This window comes from Halichondria panicea, chromosome 13 (assembly GCF_963675165.1).
Source record: "Halichondria panicea chromosome 13, odHalPani1.1, whole genome shotgun sequence".
Classification (NCBI taxonomy): Eukaryota; Metazoa; Porifera; class Demospongiae; order Suberitida; family Halichondriidae; genus Halichondria; species Halichondria panicea.
Genome location: NC_087389.1, coordinates 4,062,620 through 4,079,387, shown reverse-complemented (window position 1 = coordinate 4,079,387; position 16,768 = coordinate 4,062,620). Strand labels below are relative to the sequence as shown.

General features: G+C 40.0%; 2 protein-coding genes across 5 annotated transcripts; both read right to left on the bottom strand.

The window, feature by feature from the left end:
• Positions 1 to 92: 92 nt before the first annotated feature.
• LOC135346289 (NACHT, LRR and PYD domains-containing protein 6-like) lies at positions 93 to 8,894 on the bottom strand. Of its 2 annotated transcripts, none has more exons than XM_064543863.1 (8): positions 8,799 to 8,894; positions 1,361 to 4,099; positions 1,230 to 1,304; positions 1,107 to 1,172; positions 844 to 1,051; positions 631 to 723; positions 403 to 522; positions 93 to 326 (listed from the first exon to the last, which is right to left on the bottom strand). In XM_064543863.1, the coding sequence occupies exons 2-8, from the start codon at positions 3,911 to 3,913 to the stop codon at positions 178 to 180; spliced, it is 3,264 nt and encodes a 1,087-aa protein (XP_064399933.1). In that variant the 5' UTR covers positions 3,914 to 4,099; positions 8,799 to 8,894; the 3' UTR covers positions 93 to 177. The 2 variants fall into 2 exon arrangements, with proteins under 2 accessions (XP_064399933.1, XP_064399934.1); XM_064543864.1 differs by having other exon boundaries at positions 1,361 to 3,921; positions 8,799 to 8,866.
• A 3,481-nt stretch (positions 8,895 to 12,375) lies between these two features.
• Positions 12,376 to 16,702, bottom strand: LOC135346282 (NACHT, LRR and PYD domains-containing protein 3-like). 3 transcript variants are annotated; one of them, XM_064543854.1, is made up of 8 exons: positions 16,561 to 16,702; positions 13,646 to 16,200; positions 13,534 to 13,593; positions 13,418 to 13,471; positions 13,192 to 13,306; positions 13,026 to 13,133; positions 12,739 to 12,867; positions 12,376 to 12,680 (listed from the first exon to the last, which is right to left on the bottom strand). In XM_064543854.1, exons 2-8 carry the CDS (start codon positions 15,986 to 15,988, stop codon positions 12,529 to 12,531), a joined length of 2,961 nt encoding a protein of 986 aa, XP_064399924.1. In that variant the 5' UTR covers positions 15,989 to 16,200; positions 16,561 to 16,702; the 3' UTR covers positions 12,376 to 12,528. The 3 variants fall into 3 exon arrangements, with proteins under 3 accessions (XP_064399924.1, XP_064399925.1, XP_064399926.1); XM_064543855.1 differs by having other exon boundaries at positions 13,201 to 13,306; XM_064543856.1 differs by having other exon boundaries at positions 13,688 to 16,200.
• Between the last annotated feature and the right edge of the window lie 66 nt (positions 16,703 to 16,768).

The window sequence follows — 16,768 nt, the reverse complement described above, 5'->3', positions numbered from 1 at the left end:
AATTATAGAGCACAGCAACACTATTTTATTATTCACCCTAAATCAACGGAGGAGAAGGCTATAGGATTGGGGAGAGCACCAAAACTAGTATATAGAACTAAATCTACATGTTTAATAAAGGAACAAAATCCAACACGCAGTCTATATACTTTAAGGAACAAAATCACATTATTACAATTAAGTGCAGTATTTTTCCCTAACAACTGTTGACAAGTCCCTATAATCAATGTCACGGAGAGCGTCGGCAATAACACTCCAAGTTATTCCTAGACTCTTGTAGTTTTTGGTAATGAACTGGAACAGGGCGATCTTCTGACCTTCCGTATCTGCATGAGTATAGAGATTTAACGTGAACTCTATAAATAGGTGAGAACTAAAACTTCAAAAACGCCTTTAATTTACCGAATCGATTGTCTTGCTGGATGACCTCAAGTCGGTACTGAGGAATGCCCAAACTGACTCCAAACTGTATTGGTTTTGTGAGGGTTTTGAGCTCTTTGTCTAAAAGACTGAGAGTCAACTCTGAAAGGACAGAATAGGGAATAAGAAATGATTCGCACAGTAACAAAATAATGTGTCTGCAAGACGCAGCAAGATCGAATGACAAATAGATTATTGACAAGTTCACACCTGAACTGGCTTGAACTGTTTTTGCTGGTGACGTTGGCAGGGGTGGTGTAACTCTTTCATCACAACTGGAGTCGGAAACTGATACAATAGAGTCTGTGTGTGTGTGTGTCAGGTGGGGAATTCATGCAAGCCAGGTGTGAGAATCATTTGCACAAAATGTAAAGCTGTAGATCAGCTTTGTTCATAAATATAATGAACTAACCCTTTTCTCACCTGCCTCCCCCCGTTCCGTTATTTGTACCACTACTGCAGGACAGATGAGGTCATCATCACTAGATCGTTCTGTAGCTTGAGGGGAATTACTGTTATCGACAAAAGTTTTTTGAATGTTATTGGCAGCATCATTGGGAGAGTTCAGTGCATCGTCCGTTGATTGCCATAAAAATATGCTATCATCATCACCGGAAAAAGCTGGAGAGATCTACAATAAAAAGCATGACATTCAATTACAACCACGATAATTATGGTGTACTCACCGCTCCAGCCATGTCAATCATCTTTAACAGAAGTGTATCCCAAAGCTGGCAGAAAACATGGGTAGTCTAGATTGAAACCATACAATTTTCAAATTACATGATATAAAATCACTTTATATATACCATTTCATTTTGTGGAGGTAAATACGTTCTCTCCCACTCATTCAGCCGTGCAATTTTCTGCGATTCTTCAAAGACCTACACAAATTATAAATAATGCAACGTAACTGTAAATATAGAGAGTGAGTGAGTACCTTTAAGTGTTCGTTGCACATGAGTATCAACTCCTCACCCACAGGATTACCAATGAGGAAAACGGCATTTGTGAGACCATATACAACACTAGTACTGAAGCCTTCCAAACGAATAAACAACTCAGGTAAACACCTAGTAAGAGCGATTACTCCCTCGTCATCAATGTTATTATCGCCAAGATTCCACCATTTTAAATTCTTACATTTCACATTAGCAGACTTGAGAAGATGGATAAGCATTGCGATGTCGACAGAGGTGATAGAACAGTCAGAGCAATTAAGTTCTTCAAGTGATTGAAGTGCTTGAAGAGACTTTTCCAGTAAGAGAGTTCCTGCACTTCCACTGAAATTGGAGCCAGTCAAGTCCATACTTCTTAAACAGTATACGCTGTTTTGGTAGAGATTTAGTATCTCACTGGTGACTGTGTATTGAGACACTGAGTGAAATGAATTCGTGAGATGAGTACTTTTTAGATCGATGTGATTCAATCGTAATGGAATATTCTCCACAACTGAACATAATCCAGGTAAACCAAGATTATTACCAGAAAGGCTTAAGATTTCAAGGTTAGCACAGTGAGAGGCAATGGACTGAAAAAGGGTGGTCAGAAGTGCTCCATTGACGTCAGCATCTCCGGTGAGGGTGTTGGATAAGTGCAGGGTTGCCAGACGAACAAGAACGCCTGCTCGTACAGCTGTCTCCAGTGACTGAATGCCAAATACTCCAAGAGGATTTTCAGATAAGTACAATTGTGTGAGGCTCGTACAAGAAACGAATGAAGACATGATATCAGTGAAATTGTTGGAAATTAAAGAGAGTTCATCTAAAGCTATAAAGGCAGCTGAGGCTCTCTTGAATAAATCAGCAACACCTTTGTCAGATAATTTGGTTTGCGCAAGAAGTAAGTCGCGTACTTGCAAATTACCATTCGCATTTGAAAGTATGTCAGTTAGTTCCTTCAACAGCTTATCACCAATTGTACAAGAGGATATTCTTATAACCATATTATCACATTTCACAGCATAACGAAGAACATAGAACCTAGCTACACAGTCAAAAGGAGTTTTGAAATCACCGTATAATAGATTTTGCCCAAAAACATTACAAATTTTTTTCGCAAGACTTTGGTCTGAAGCTTCGAACGCCGCATGACATACTGAAGCTAAATCACCATATTTAAACGCCATATATTTATCCATCAAATCATCATCCAAACCAATTACCTGATTACTACAACTATCGTGGTACTTACTAGCAAGACCAAACATAAATCTCCATACAATGTCGAACCGGTCACTGTCATCATGAGCTTCAACTACCTTCATTTTTTCTTCGTTGGGTAGAGTAGCAAGATGGAGGGCAGCCAAGAATTCCTGGATGGTCGAGTGAGCAAAGTGAAAAGACAAGCCATGACCAACAGGTAGAAGCGATCGAGCAGACTGCAATAGACCGAAGCAATGCAACTTGTCACCACTTTCGGGTAAGCGAGACGATAATTCAGTTTCCGAAAAAACCAGCTGATCTAGTAATAAACACTCGTACGCAAACTCACAGATTAACCAAAACGTGTCTTGTAGATCATTGGGAATATCATCAAATCCATTAAGGCCAATCGGACAATCAGGAAACTTCTTTTTGATATTGCGAAGGATAATGTTAAGAACAATTTGAGTGTACAGCTCAGTTAGCGTACGAGGAAGCTCTTGGTCTAAAGTGTGCCACAAGTTACAAACAATGGCGCAATTGAGGGGCACAGAACACACACTCTCAAGGACTGGGTTGTTATTAAGCTGCTCGATAAGAGAAGTAGCTTTCTCTGGGAATTGATCAAACTCTGATTCTATGTACTGCTTGATATTTTCCTCATTAAAACCGACTACTTCAACCAAACGATCCACAGAAGGAAGATCATGAAGAGGAGCTGAAGCAGAAGGTCGTGAGGTGAGGAGGACGGAAGCAGAAGGAAGAAGACGGCCAAACAAAAGATTATATAGAAAAGATACTTTTGAACGGTTTGTTTCACTGAGCTCGTCCCATCCATCAGCAATGATGAGCATCTCCTTTCCTCTTGTCCTCTTTAAGTGCCGAACAACAGGCTCACAAATTATCTCGTCGGGATGGTGAAGAGCCAGGAGGCCAGTAAGAGAGGAGGCTGAGCTAACTAAGGGATCTCTTAGTGGAAGTAACAAAACACAGTCAAATTGTGTCAGGATGTTGCCTCCTGCCCACCCTTCAGCAAGCATGGTACACAGTGTGGTTTTACCGATCCCAGCATTACCCTCAACGATGAGCTTCCTCACTAGTTTCTTGCCTTTTTCGACATGGAATAGGTTGCCATGGATAATTGGAGTACGCTTGACCATATCATCAGGGATACCATGTTGTGGCAAACCAGCTCTAAATCCCTCTTCTTTTTCAGCTTCCACTAACTGCAAGTTAATCAGCTTGTATCCTCTAACTGGTGGCCATTGTTCCTCCGTGATGAATTGCCTTTCACTGTAAGCCTCTTTAAGACCTTCAACAAACTCACTCAAGGCTTCTTGTGCTTCCATACCGACCACTGTATGAACAATAATTATTGTCCCAGTGAAATGTTTAGCGTCCAAACTATTCGCATAAAAGGAGGGAATGAACTGAACACAACAGTGACTTGACAATACCAGTTCACGCCACCATGACGAAAATTGATAATGACAACCAATACCGTGTGCCGTAGAGTACTTAGAGATGACAATAACCTAGCAGAGAGCAGAAAAAAAGCATCGTTTGATTTCTGTAAATAGACTTTGTTCATGTATATCTATAACATAGCTACAAACAGTAAAGTAAATTATGTGAGAACTCTCCAAACGTCTAATTAGAATGTGGTGTTGCCCAATAATTTAGACATTCTTGTGACCACTTGCACAGACTTAAGTCTGCACGTTATACACCTTTGGTTAACTAGGCGATCAGATGATCAGAGGCAGTAAATATTTGTGCTTACTACTGTAACAGAGGTTTAATGTACCTCCAAATAAGGGTATATCTTGACTCAGTGGAATGTAACGGTGGAGGTGGACACTGGAATGGACTAATGGAATGACTTTTTATGTTGATATTGATACAATCTCTGACTTAGATGGGCGTGGCCAGACCAGTATACATAACTTTGACAATGTACATGTTATTGTATGGTTTTGCAGTCATTGGAAACTGAAGGTAAGCTCTCTGTGACTCTCTAGCTACTTTAAAAATTTCAACCTGGAATCTAGTAAACACTCAATGCTCTTCCATCATAATGGAGGGGTATTGAGTGTTTACTAGATTCCTGCCAGCCAGCTAGTACAGTTCAAACTACATACATTACCGCCGAATTTACTCAACCCTATAGTGAAACTATATAATTATAGTCTATAGCTATTCCTGGTTCAACCAGACAAACAGACATAGCTAGTCAGATGTTACAAGCGGAGTATAGCCAGAGGCAGTTTTACATTTGTTCAGTAGATCTATGCCTCTGCATTGGCGGACAGAAAATAGTGGTTCTAAAAGACTATTCGTCCTACGGGCTCGTAAGCCCTGTTTACACGACACATAATCCGGATTCGATCCGGATTGAATCCGAGTCAGTACAGTAGAACCTCGCTAATCCGGACCCCTTTAGTCCGAAACCTCGCTAATCTGGACAAATTGGCAAACTGAAAAGAGGAGGGACTGTCAGTAGAATAGACTACTACGCAAGCGCAATCTGACTTGCTTTGCTGAATCAGTTTTTATTAGCTCAATAGCTCGCCCAAAACAATGGCCACTGCAAAGAAAACGAAGAGAGAGCTCACAAGACTGGAGATAAAGTTGAGATAAAAGACTATTCTAGCTAGTAGCTTCCCTTCTGGCCACAGTAATATACATGTACAAAAGTGTATTCGTTAATGATATTCATAATCAATTAATGACATCCGTTAATCCGTGTATTCAGATGGGGTGTGGTCCGGCTCTATTCGAATTAGCGAGGTTCTACTGTAGTGGGCATAGTAAACGACCACTAATTGCATTTGCGCAAACATTGGCTAGCTGATAGGAAGCTACAGGCTTACTCTAGGAACACCCACAAACATAATTATGTGTTTACTAACAACTATTTGAACCACCTCCAGAAGTGGGTTGGCTAATCTGGATTAGAACCCGGATTAGGCCCGTTTACAAGAACGCGGATAGTTTGGATTCCAACCCGGATTAAAGGCGGCCTCGTGTAAACGGTATAGTAGTCTCCCGGATGAAATTGTTGGGTTAGGTCCACTTCCGGTTCAATCTCCGCCCATATGGATGTGGGAAATTTCAATCTCTGTACCAATAATTGAAGAGTTTGCAATGCGATCAGCGTAAAAAAGGTATAGTTTTGCAAAAAGGGGGTTCCTTTGCTCCCTTATATCCCCCTGAATCCGCCACTGCTATGGTCTAAGTTCGAGTCTATAGATCGCTATCTAAAATACTGCCTCACATTCAATACATGCACTAATTTTAATCACACCTTATCCTAATTTGGAGGAAAATACAGTTGGCCATAGTTTATACGTTTAGTGTCTAGCTGTTTTTAAACAGTTTCTAGTTTCTAGTTCATCGTCCTTGTGGAAATAACATCAGTATTCTTCTTGTTGTCGTGTTTATTTCGGATTTTTGAATCGGTGGAATGAAGCGGTTGTATAGGCAGGCTGCCACTGGAATATGACTTGTTGTGCATGTGCAATATATACATGCATCGCCACGTGTTGTCTGAATGTATGGCTAAAAGTCTCCTAAAGAGAGGCTGTATTGAGTGTCTTAAGCTTGTTACTGGTAGAACACTTTGTCCAATCTCATACCAAATGCCATGAGGGAATTTTTGCTTGGAGATAGCGGTACTTTTCAAGCAGCTAGCACTGCAGTCTTGTGTACTGTGAAGAGATTATAGCAACTCTCCTGAAGTAGGCCAATTAAAGAACAATCTCTGCACAAGAGACTGTATGTATTAGTTATTGCCCAGCCAGAGTGCAACATGCCATATATTGCACTGGAGCAATATAATGCCCGAGGGCCGCAGGCCCCGAGGGCATTATGTCATCCAGTGCAATATATGGCATGTTGCACGAGGGCACCGGCAATAACTAACTTGTTGCCCAATGACGTTAAACTCGTCTGACTGGTCATATAAATCATAATAAAAGACATGTGTTTTGAAGGAATTTAGTGTATTCATTAGTTTTGCTGAATTCCATAGTAAATTTTTTAGGTTTTCTTCCCACTAGTAGTTGTAAAAGTTGGCAACAAATAATTATACATAGTATATAGTTACAATACAGTGGGGTTAATAATTTGTTATTTGACGAACATTTTATCCAGGCAGGTTTACCAGAACGCGCACGCAAGCAAACGAAATTCACCACTGTTCAAATTAAACGAATGTTTTACCCCAAGCAGTATGGCTATTCTAATGTAACAATGCTAATACATGCATGTACAGTAAACTCTCATTATTCGGTCATCGCAGCTTGGCCGGAATAGTGAGGTGGCTGTATTTCAGAAAATAGCCGCCGTAACCCTACATACCTCGAATCTATTGACTAAATTTACAGTTTTGTCTTGAGGATAATGAATCATTAGCTCTATTCAAGTTAAGTGCATTCTGCCAAATCGCACCCATAACGTCATATCCGGCCGTAATAAAAACCTAGTTTGGGGCAGCCATGCAGTACTGGCCATTGTACAGAATAGCAAGTGGCTACAATTCAGGGAAAGTTTTGTGCAGTAAACGCAATCCGTGCCAAACCAATTGCCGATATGTGGAGGTGGCCGTACTTCAGAGAGCAGAGTCTACTGCATGTAGTCCACTTCAAAACGAAAAAAGCATATTAATTATATTTCTGCAACTTCTACGGTGTAAGATAGTGGGCGGAGATTGCATCGGAAGGGGGTGTAACATCAATATTTCCACGGATATCTGCCCCTGTTAACTATCATTCCGGTAACAGCTTGTGCATGTTCATGTCTCTTAATTTGTATACTGTAGAAACTGGATTATTAGCACTGCACTCATGGGGTCGATCATTAGCAGAGCTCTATACGCTTATATTCAAGTACAATGTATGCATTTTGCCCCACTCAGCAACCGAATGTCTCTGTGATGAAAGATGACTTGTTAGCAACCTAGAAAGTGAGCAAGCAGGCAACCCTAACTGGATCTATATCATACTACTATGTTGCAGTTCATTTTACCGTTCATTTTACAACATCCACTAGCTATATATAGCTGCCATGCACTGTACAAGCTAGCTATAACTCATAAACAAATGAATCAATTCTGAATTTTCACACTATTATATCCTTCGCATAATTGGAAAAGCGCTTCAAAAAATTTGCAGTTGAGCAGTAAGCACTAATAATCCAGTTTCTACGGTAGCTTAAAAACTGTGAGGGAGTACTAGCATGTACGATTCAGGATAGAAAGCTTTTAGTGAGCTTCAGCTAGCTTAGATGCGTTCAAAAGTAATCGGTCGCAATAATAATTATTGTTCGTATAGACACTAAGCTGATTTCTAGCTAGCCTTTTAGTATACCGTATTACTAGAATATTTTGCTGAAAAACCTTTGCGAATGAGCCAAATCGGCAGAAATGTTGACCCTTTGCGATCTAACTATTGCGTTCTGGTAAGGATCGTGTGTATTTACTAGTAATAATTTTGCGGATTTTATTGTTGCGAATTGATCAACCATCGCAAAGTTCGCAAATGTTTGATGCTCGCAAAACATTTAGTAATACGGTAGCCGATCATTGCTGTAGGTACATATTATGTGTGGCTAGCTTACGCCCCTTTATAGACGTATAAGTTACACAGTAGCTAATTTGGCACATTTAATTAATACAGGTGTAGTTTGAAGCACTGGATTTAAAACTAGATCTAGTGCACCCTGAGCTAAACACATAGTCTACACTGAGTGGCGTAGGAAGCAATTTCTCAATGGGGGGGGGCTCTAGTTTTTTTAATGAAAAAAAGAGTACTAAAGCTATATCTACATAGTGCAACTTGGATAAATCATCTCTACTTTAATAGCCTGGGGGGGGGTCCAGCCCCTGGAGCCCCCCTTCCTACACCACTGGTCTAATTATACTTTAGCCAACAGTATCGTAGAAGTCAAAGCATGAATGTTAATTATCAGGGGTATACATACACATGATTGAAAAGTGGAAATTGCTCGTATCCTACACATAGCACAATCACAGTTATAGGCTCAGTAAATTAAGTTGAAGCTGACATCATGTGACATTGACAGTACGTGTACATATACAGTTGCCATGCAGTTGCCGGCAATATCTATAAATTATAGATATTGCCGGCATAATATACACCTATTTTGTTTTAGAAAAATGCAATTTAATAGGTAGATCTACTTCTTTTAAACATCAATGCTCAATAGACATACCTGTTAAAAGTGTTGTGGCTCTTTTGTTGTAAAAAGAGGCACCTGCCACGCCCTTCTTTTATGCACAAAAAGTGGGAGGGTCTCAATCAGGGCACGACAAATGCTAGTCTGGCCCCAGACCACTCCCTTGCACGTGATCTGACATGTGCCCGGGAGGAGTCTGGCCTCGAGACTAGACAAATGCCCTGTGCAGCACTAGCCTCGATTCCAGGCCGCATTCCCCTGGGCATGGATCGAGACAAGAAGAAGTTGATCTAATATGCGCGCCCGCCCGTAGACTACAGGAAATCAAGAGAGGTGTTGCACACTGCACTATAAATGCAACAGTATGCTGTTGCTAAATGTATTCCATTGAAGGAATCAAGTGGAAAGGAGGGAGAAAATGTAGAAACAAGAAGAAAGCGGGAGAATCAGATCACCCTAGTCACGATCACGCGAGCGAAGTATTTTAATACCGTATGTCAATCCACCACAATGTCATCACACAGATTAATTTAACAATGCAAATTATATTTTACATGTAATTGACCCATTAGACGTGTTTCATGGTGTTTCAGCTTAATTCAATTATATACATGCATGTTTGTATTAAACTGTTCATGATGTTGAGACGGATAGATGCACAGTACTTCTACGCTCTTTGGTGCTTCCCCACTGACCAATATCCTAGCAATTGTTCACATTTCAACTGAAAGTGTTTTTTGGAACAGTACCAGTGAAAGTTCAAGAAAAGAAGACAGGACAGAAATGGGTGTTTATTATACTTTTCTGATGTAGATCTATGTGACTTGACAAAATAACTATTCTTCTGAATCTGCTGTGGTGAGCGTACTCCGGTCCCAGTGCATGTGAAGTGCCCTACTTGTAACACTCCAGGTTTATTTGCCGACTCTGCTTAGCCTTGATTCCATCGAATCAAGGATTGAAAACGGCAGTGGTCCAATTATCAATGTGACAGGATCAGAGCAAGAGTCTAGCCTTGATTCCAGGCAGTGAAGAGAAATTTAAGGCGGCCTGGAATCGAGGCTAGACTCTTGCTCTGATCCTGACCTATATATAGTCACATTGATTGTCTGATCATACACCACTGCCGTTTTTTCATTCATTTTCCTTGTTACAACATTCTGGTTGTGATAATTGAGTGTACTAAACCATTGCCCAGAAGTAGGACATGAACAATTAAGCTTTTATTTACAACTGGTGGAATTCTATCGGTTCCAATCATTGACTGACAGATTATAGACGTGGCCGACACTCATTTCAATATATTCATCGCTATTGGCTAGTATACCCACTTAATAACATACGTAACAGGTGAAAAACAAAGACTTGATTCCCTTCCTCCTTCCAAGCAACGGTTTAGGGCAGTAAAATGTCCACTTTACCTGAACCTGTCACACATTTAGGGCGCTAATCGCCGATCGTTCAGTGGTTGCATTACTAACCTGTTCCCCTCAACACAACGTTAGTACCACAACGTCATCAGCTGTTACCAATTGTTGCATGAATGTCCACATATATAAACAACAAAAGACACACAAATTAAAGTCTACCATAAACATGTCATGCAGGTAGATTCAAATAATAAGAGCTATATAATTATAGTGCAATGTCAGTTGATGATATGAACCGACTATAGTTTACCCACTTTTCCCCACCACTTTTATATGTGTGAACAGAGCATGTGTATGTGAGAGTGTGACATGATAGATGATCATGCACTTTACTGTGCAGTATTCAACAGGACTGGTGACACCATACTCTCTCTGGTTTGTGACAATGGTCACCATGGACACCATCCAATATCCTGTGAAGCAGGTGATCCCTACAAGTAAGCATTTATCTTTGTATTATTATAGTGTATTCGTATAATTAGAAATGTCCCCAAAACACTTTACTTAAACCTGTCCCACATATAACATTTATACTGCACTAATGGTGTTAACCCTCTTATTATGGTTTAGTTTAATAGGCTGGACCTTATGCAAGACACTGTAGAGTAATATCTCTTTATCTGTTATAATTATAGCCGTATCATTATTATTATTTTGTGCGAAATATCCTTAAGTTCGAAAATCGTTGTCAGGTCATGGTAAAATTGTATTGGATGTCATAATCTGAATGGATTGTGCGTATAATAATTATTGGCCTTGTCAATGGATTCTTGTTTAGTTGCAGCGCACTTCAACATGGTATCCAGGGCAAGTTCAACGCGCGCAATGCAAATACAGATACAGGTAAAATATTGTATGCTGATACCACCATTGTGTATGTGAATGAATAAGCTACAAAATATCCTTCCATGGCAACATAAAGTGGTGGGTTTGTGGTGATTAATAGAACAGAAACAATAATTGTTATAGTGGGTAATCGGTTTGGGATAGAAAAGACCAACAGTTTCTGGCTAAGGTCTGAGACTTTATCAAAGCATCTATAATAGAGTTTGGCTATATTTTGAAGGGTTCGATATTGCTTACATATCTATACACATCCCTCCACAGTGTTCAAAATTATAGTGCCATATTGAAGATCTAACGGCTATATAAGGTACAATTATATATACTCACGCTCAATCAAATAAAGCATGCATGCAGCTATAGTGCTTAAAGTGATTACCAGATCACCTATACCTTGCACCTTCCTACCCCAATATATTTTCGAGTGAAAGGTTCATGGGAAGTATATATCGCTGTACAGTTTTGAAACTCAGTAACGTCAATGGATGCTTTATAACGGTTATACAGTGGAACCCCTCTATAACGGACACTTTTGGGGAATTGGCCTTTATACATGCAGGGGTGGCCTTTGTTGAGAGGTTGTTTTGTACACAAACTGTTCATTTGGGACCTGGGTGCCTGGCCTTTATATAGCAACTGGCCTTTATTCGGAGGTGGTTGTTAGCACAAATCGAGGTTCCACTGTACAAAGATAGAGGAACTAGATAGAAAATTACTTCTCATGAAAGAAAACAAAATCTTAGAATTTGTTGCTTTGTAGTGTACTGAAAATTATTACTTTGCTCCATAGAGTTGTTTTCCTAAGCCCTGCATGTCATTATAGGGGATCAAGGACGGATGTAAAATATAGATTTAGCTAGATCTATATAGGATAATTATAGATTGTGGCTAAAACTTCCAGCATAGTGGGTTACTTACACAGTGCATTCACCTAAATCTGCTGCTGAATGAGGAATGTAAGAAGTGGAGCTGAAGGAGCTATTTGGACACACATATACAGTAAAACACATGCACACATGTAATCGTGGTTGACAGTTTTAAATTAATAGTGATCACAATTATATCCAACAACTCTACAAAACACACAGCATAGTTAAATACTCTCTATAGGACAAAGATTTTAGTTTGTTCCACAGTTATCATGAACTATCTACCTAGAATGTTTTAGCAGCATTTGTGCATGTATAACATTCTGGCAGCATCTTAATCTTGAATATAATGTTCTAGAATGTTCCGGCAACACCTTATGTGTGAGTTAATTGAATACTTTCATTACACACACGCACGCGCACACACCAACGGTCAAGAGTCTAGAAAACGGTGGCGTATAGCGAGGAAGACACTGTGCTATAAGAAACACAAACACAACAGACAATAAATTTACAGTGTCAGTTTTATACGATACTATAGATAGATCTATGTATTACTCTGTCAAGTTTTCTCTGGTGCAATGTTTGTTAACAATTAAATAACTATCAAATTAGACACATGTACTATATCGTGCAGTATTTTCTCCGAACAATTGATGACAAGTCCCCATAATCAATGTCATGGAGAGCGTCGGCAATAATGCTCCAAGTTATTCGTAGACTCTTGTAGTTCTTGGCAATGAACTGGAACAGGGCAATCTTTTGACCTTCAGTATCTGCATGGGAAAATTAATGTGAACCCTAAAGACTATAAGAATCTTCAATGTATCTTACTAAATCGATTGTCTTGCTGGATGACCTCCAGTATGTGTTGAGGAATGCCCAAACTGACCCCAAACTTTATCGGTTTTGTGAGTGTCTTGAGCTCCTTGTCCAGGACACTGAGAGTCAACTCTGGAGGAACTGAATAGGAGGAGGAAGAACAATTAGTTATATAGTAGTGTATCATTATGATAGTGCATTTACATGTAAAAGTGACAACATAAATGATTATTAATTTTATCACATCTACTATATATAGCCTTTCTCTTCGCGGCTTGGAATCGAGGCTAATGCTCTACCTGAACTGGCTTGATAGTAAGGAGATGAAGTTGGGAGTGTTGGTGTAGCTACTTCATCACTACTAGAGTCAGCAACTGATACATCGGAGTCAGTATGAGTGTATGTCCCTGCAAGAGAGATTCAGATAACTATATAGCTTAGCCTTTTATCAAATTATTGCTTCACCTTCCTCACCCTGCAGCTCCGTAGTAGAATAGGTAGGCTCATCACTAGATGAATTCGGGTTATGGAAAAATGGGTCTGGAAAGAATATTGTAACATGACTGGCCAATCTGTCGTCCTGCATGGAGTGGGATTCAGAATCCTCAGCGAATGAGATTTACATTAATCAATTCAAAATGTGCTATAATTATACAGACATGCACAGTTACACAAGATATGGCACACTTACATCACAAATAGTGCAAATCATCTCTGACAGTAGTACATCCCAAACATCGGTCGTCTAATAGATCAAAAATTATAATTATGCCCAGCTCATATGCATGCTTTTATAAAGAGACTTACATGTACCTCTTCATATTCTTGAGGAATAAACTTATTCAGCACAGCAGTTTCCTCAATGACCTGTATTTTAATAATGAACTTAAGTGTGACAAATTATATATAGAATGAGTACCTTTAAGTTGTCATTGCACATGTGTATCAACTCTTCGCTCACAGGATTTCCATAGAGAAGAACAGCACCCAGGGGACTGACATTGAAGCCAACCAGGCTAGGAAACCGCTCAGGTAAACATTCAGCGAGAGCAATCACTCCATCATCATCGATGCAATTGGAGCTGAGATTTAACAATTTCAACTTCTTACATATCACATTAGCCGACTTGAGAAAGTGGATAAGCATCACAATGTCAGCGGAGGTGAGGAAGCAACCAGAGAAACCAATACTATTCAATCCTAATGGAACGTTTTCCACTACTGAACATAATCCAGGTAAACCAAGATTATTAACAGAGAGGTCTAAGCCTAACAGTCGAGCACAGTGTGAGGAAATAGACTGTAAGAGGGTTGTCAGCAGAGCCCCATTGATGTCAGCATCATCAGTGAGGGTGTTAGATAGCCCCAGGCTTTCTAGTTTGATAAGGGCACCAGACCGTACAGCTGTCTCTAATGACTGTATACCAGACACTCCAAGAGGATTGGTGGATAAGTCCAGTTGCGTGAGACTCGTACTTGTCTTGTGTATGAATATCGACATTATCCCAGTGAAGTTATTTTTATACAACAGGAGTGTATCCAAAGCTGTAAAGGCAACTGAGGCTCTCTTGAATAAATCAGCAACACCTTTGTCAGACACCTTAGTCTTCACGAGGGATAAGTCTCGAACTTGCAAATGACCATTCGCATCGGAAAGTATGTCAGTTAGTTTCTTCAACAACATATCATCAATTGCACAATAGGATATTCTGATAACCATATTATCACATTTTTCGGCATAACGAAGAACATGGAATCCAGCTACACAGTCGAAGGGAGTACTAAGACCTCTGTGGAATAGATGTCGCACAGACATTTTACAAACTCTTAGTGCAATGTCAGGGTCTGAAGCTTCGAAAGCCACATGACATAAAGCCAAAACATCCTGATTTTTAGCCATCAGAAATTGATCCACCAAACTATCATTAAAACTGATCACCTTATCAGATTCACGGTAGAGCTTACTAGCAAGACCGAACATAAACCTCCATACCATGTTAAATCGGACACTCCTAGCACTCGCCTTAACAACTTTCAGTTTCTCCTCATTAGGGAGAGTAGCAAGATGGAGAGCAGCCATGAACTCCTGGATGGTCAGGTGAGCAAAGTGAAAAGATAGGCCATGACCAACAGGTAGAAGTGATCGGGCAGACTGCAACAGACCAAAGCACTGCAACTTGTCACCGACATCAGGTAAGCGAGAGGACAATTCAGCTTCTGAAAAAACCAGCTGATCTAGTAGTAAGCACTCGTAGGCAAACTCACAGATCAACCAGAAGGTGTCTTGTAGATCATTCGGAATCTCATCAAAACTATTAAGGCCAATCGGACAATCAGGAAACTTCTTTTTGATATTGCGAAGGATAATGTTAAGAACAATTTGAGTGTACAGCTCAGTTAGCGTACGAGGAAGCTCTCGATCTAAAGTGTGCCACAAGTTACAAACAATGGCGCAATTGAGGGGTACAGAACACACACTCTCAAGGACTGGGTTGTTCTCAAGCTGCTCGATAAGAGAAGAAGCTTTCTCTGGGAATTGATCAAACTCAGATTCTATGTACTGCTTGATATTCTCTTCATTAAAACCGACTACTTCAACCAAACGGTCCACAGAAGGAAGATCATGAAGAGGAGCTGAAGCAGAAGGTCGTGAGGTGAGGAGAACAGAAATAAAAGGAAGATGACGACCAAACAAAAGATTGTATAGAAAAGACGCTTTTGAACGATTTGCTTCACTGAGCTCGTCCCATCCATCAGCAATGATGAGCACCCCCTTTCCTCTTATTCTCTTTAAGTGACGAACAACAGGCTCACAAATTATCTCGTCGGGATGATGAAGAGCCAGGAGGTCAGTAAGAGAGGAGGCTGAGCTAACTAACTGTTCCCTGAGGGGAAGTAACAGGACACAGTCGAATTGTGTCAGGATATTTCCCTCTGCCCACCCTTCAGCAAGCATGGTACATAGTGTAGTTTTACCAATCCCAGCATTGCCTTCCACGATAAGTTTTTTCTCTGGTTTCTTGCCTTCTTTGATTTTAAACAAGTTTTCATGGAGAATTGGAGTACGTTTGACCTTTTCATTAGGTGCGCCAGGTTGTGGCAACCCAGCTCTAAATCCCTCTTCTTTTTCTGCCTCCACTAAGTGCAACTTTATCAGCTTATCTCCCCTAACTGGTGGCCATTGTTCCTCCATGTTAAATAGCCTCTCTCTGTAAGCCTCTTTAAGACCTTCAACAAACTCACTCAATACGTGTGCTTCCATACCGACTATCGCTAATAGTACTTGCCAACGAAATTGTTTGTAACTACCAAAAAAATTCGGAAAGTGAGTGAATTTGCTATACTACTATACTTATTATACAACAGTGACTTGACAATACTAAAGCAGTTATAGTTCACAGACTGAGATGTAATTTCAATCCTGACAGACCGTATATTCTGCTTGCCATATAACACTCAGAGATGTACAAAATCCTATGATATGGCAAAGAACAGGATTGTTATGAATATTGACTATAATAATACATCTAGATCTCTACATGGCTTTTCTGGGTGCATCAATTCATTTTGTCTTGGATAGATATATAAATTCACAAATAGCTAGAGTAAGGCATCTATATTCAGACACAATGCATGTTCAGACACTCATTCTGAGGAAACAAGCAGTGATAAAAAATTTTCTTTTGCACCATCTGATCAAGCATGTGTTACTATGAATGTATGCAAAAAAGAATTGATAAATATCAACTACTAAGTCTTCAAGAGCTGAAAATGTGCTAGTGTCTGATAAACGGTAAGAACAGACAAAAAAATCGATCATCAGACACAACCTACCGTTTCTTCTGTAGGGGGATATGCTGAGAGTCACATAGTAATTATGTAAGGACAATAACTAAACAATAAAACCCCCAAAGTTGGAGTTGCAAAACGCTTGTATGTCCATACCATACAGCAATTATTTCTGCTGAGTCACTCGCATATCAATGATCAGACAGCAAATGGGGTCAAAGGTCAAATGTCACTGGCATCCACGTACACGCCC

What these genes read in the sequence shown, in the direction of transcription:
- LOC135346289 (XM_064543863.1), bottom strand. Translation starts at nt 3,913, where the DNA reads ATGGAAGCACAAGAAGCCTTGAGTGAGTTTGTTGAAGGTCTTAAAGAG. An exon ending in TGTGCAACGAACACTTAAAG is followed by an intron (nt 1,305 to 1,360) that starts GTACTCACTCAC and finishes TAATTTGTGTAG; the next exon opens with GTCTTTGAAGAATCGCAGAA. An exon ending in AACGGAACGGGGGGAGGCAG is followed by an intron (nt 724 to 843) that starts GTGAGAAAAGGG and finishes ACACACACACAG; the next exon opens with ACTCTATTGTATCAGTTTCC.
- LOC135346282 (XM_064543854.1), bottom strand. Translation starts at nt 15,988, where the DNA reads ATGGAAGCACACGTATTGAGTGAGTTTGTTGAAGGTCTTAAAGAGGCT. An exon ending in TGATTTGCACTATTTGTGAT is followed by an intron (nt 13,307 to 13,417) that starts GTAAGTGTGCCA and finishes CACTCCATGCAG; the next exon opens with GACGACAGATTGGCCAGTCA. An exon ending in TTACTATCAAGCCAGTTCAG is followed by an intron (nt 12,868 to 13,025) that starts GTAGAGCATTAG and finishes CCTCCTATTCAG; the next exon opens with TTCCTCCAGAGTTGACTCTC.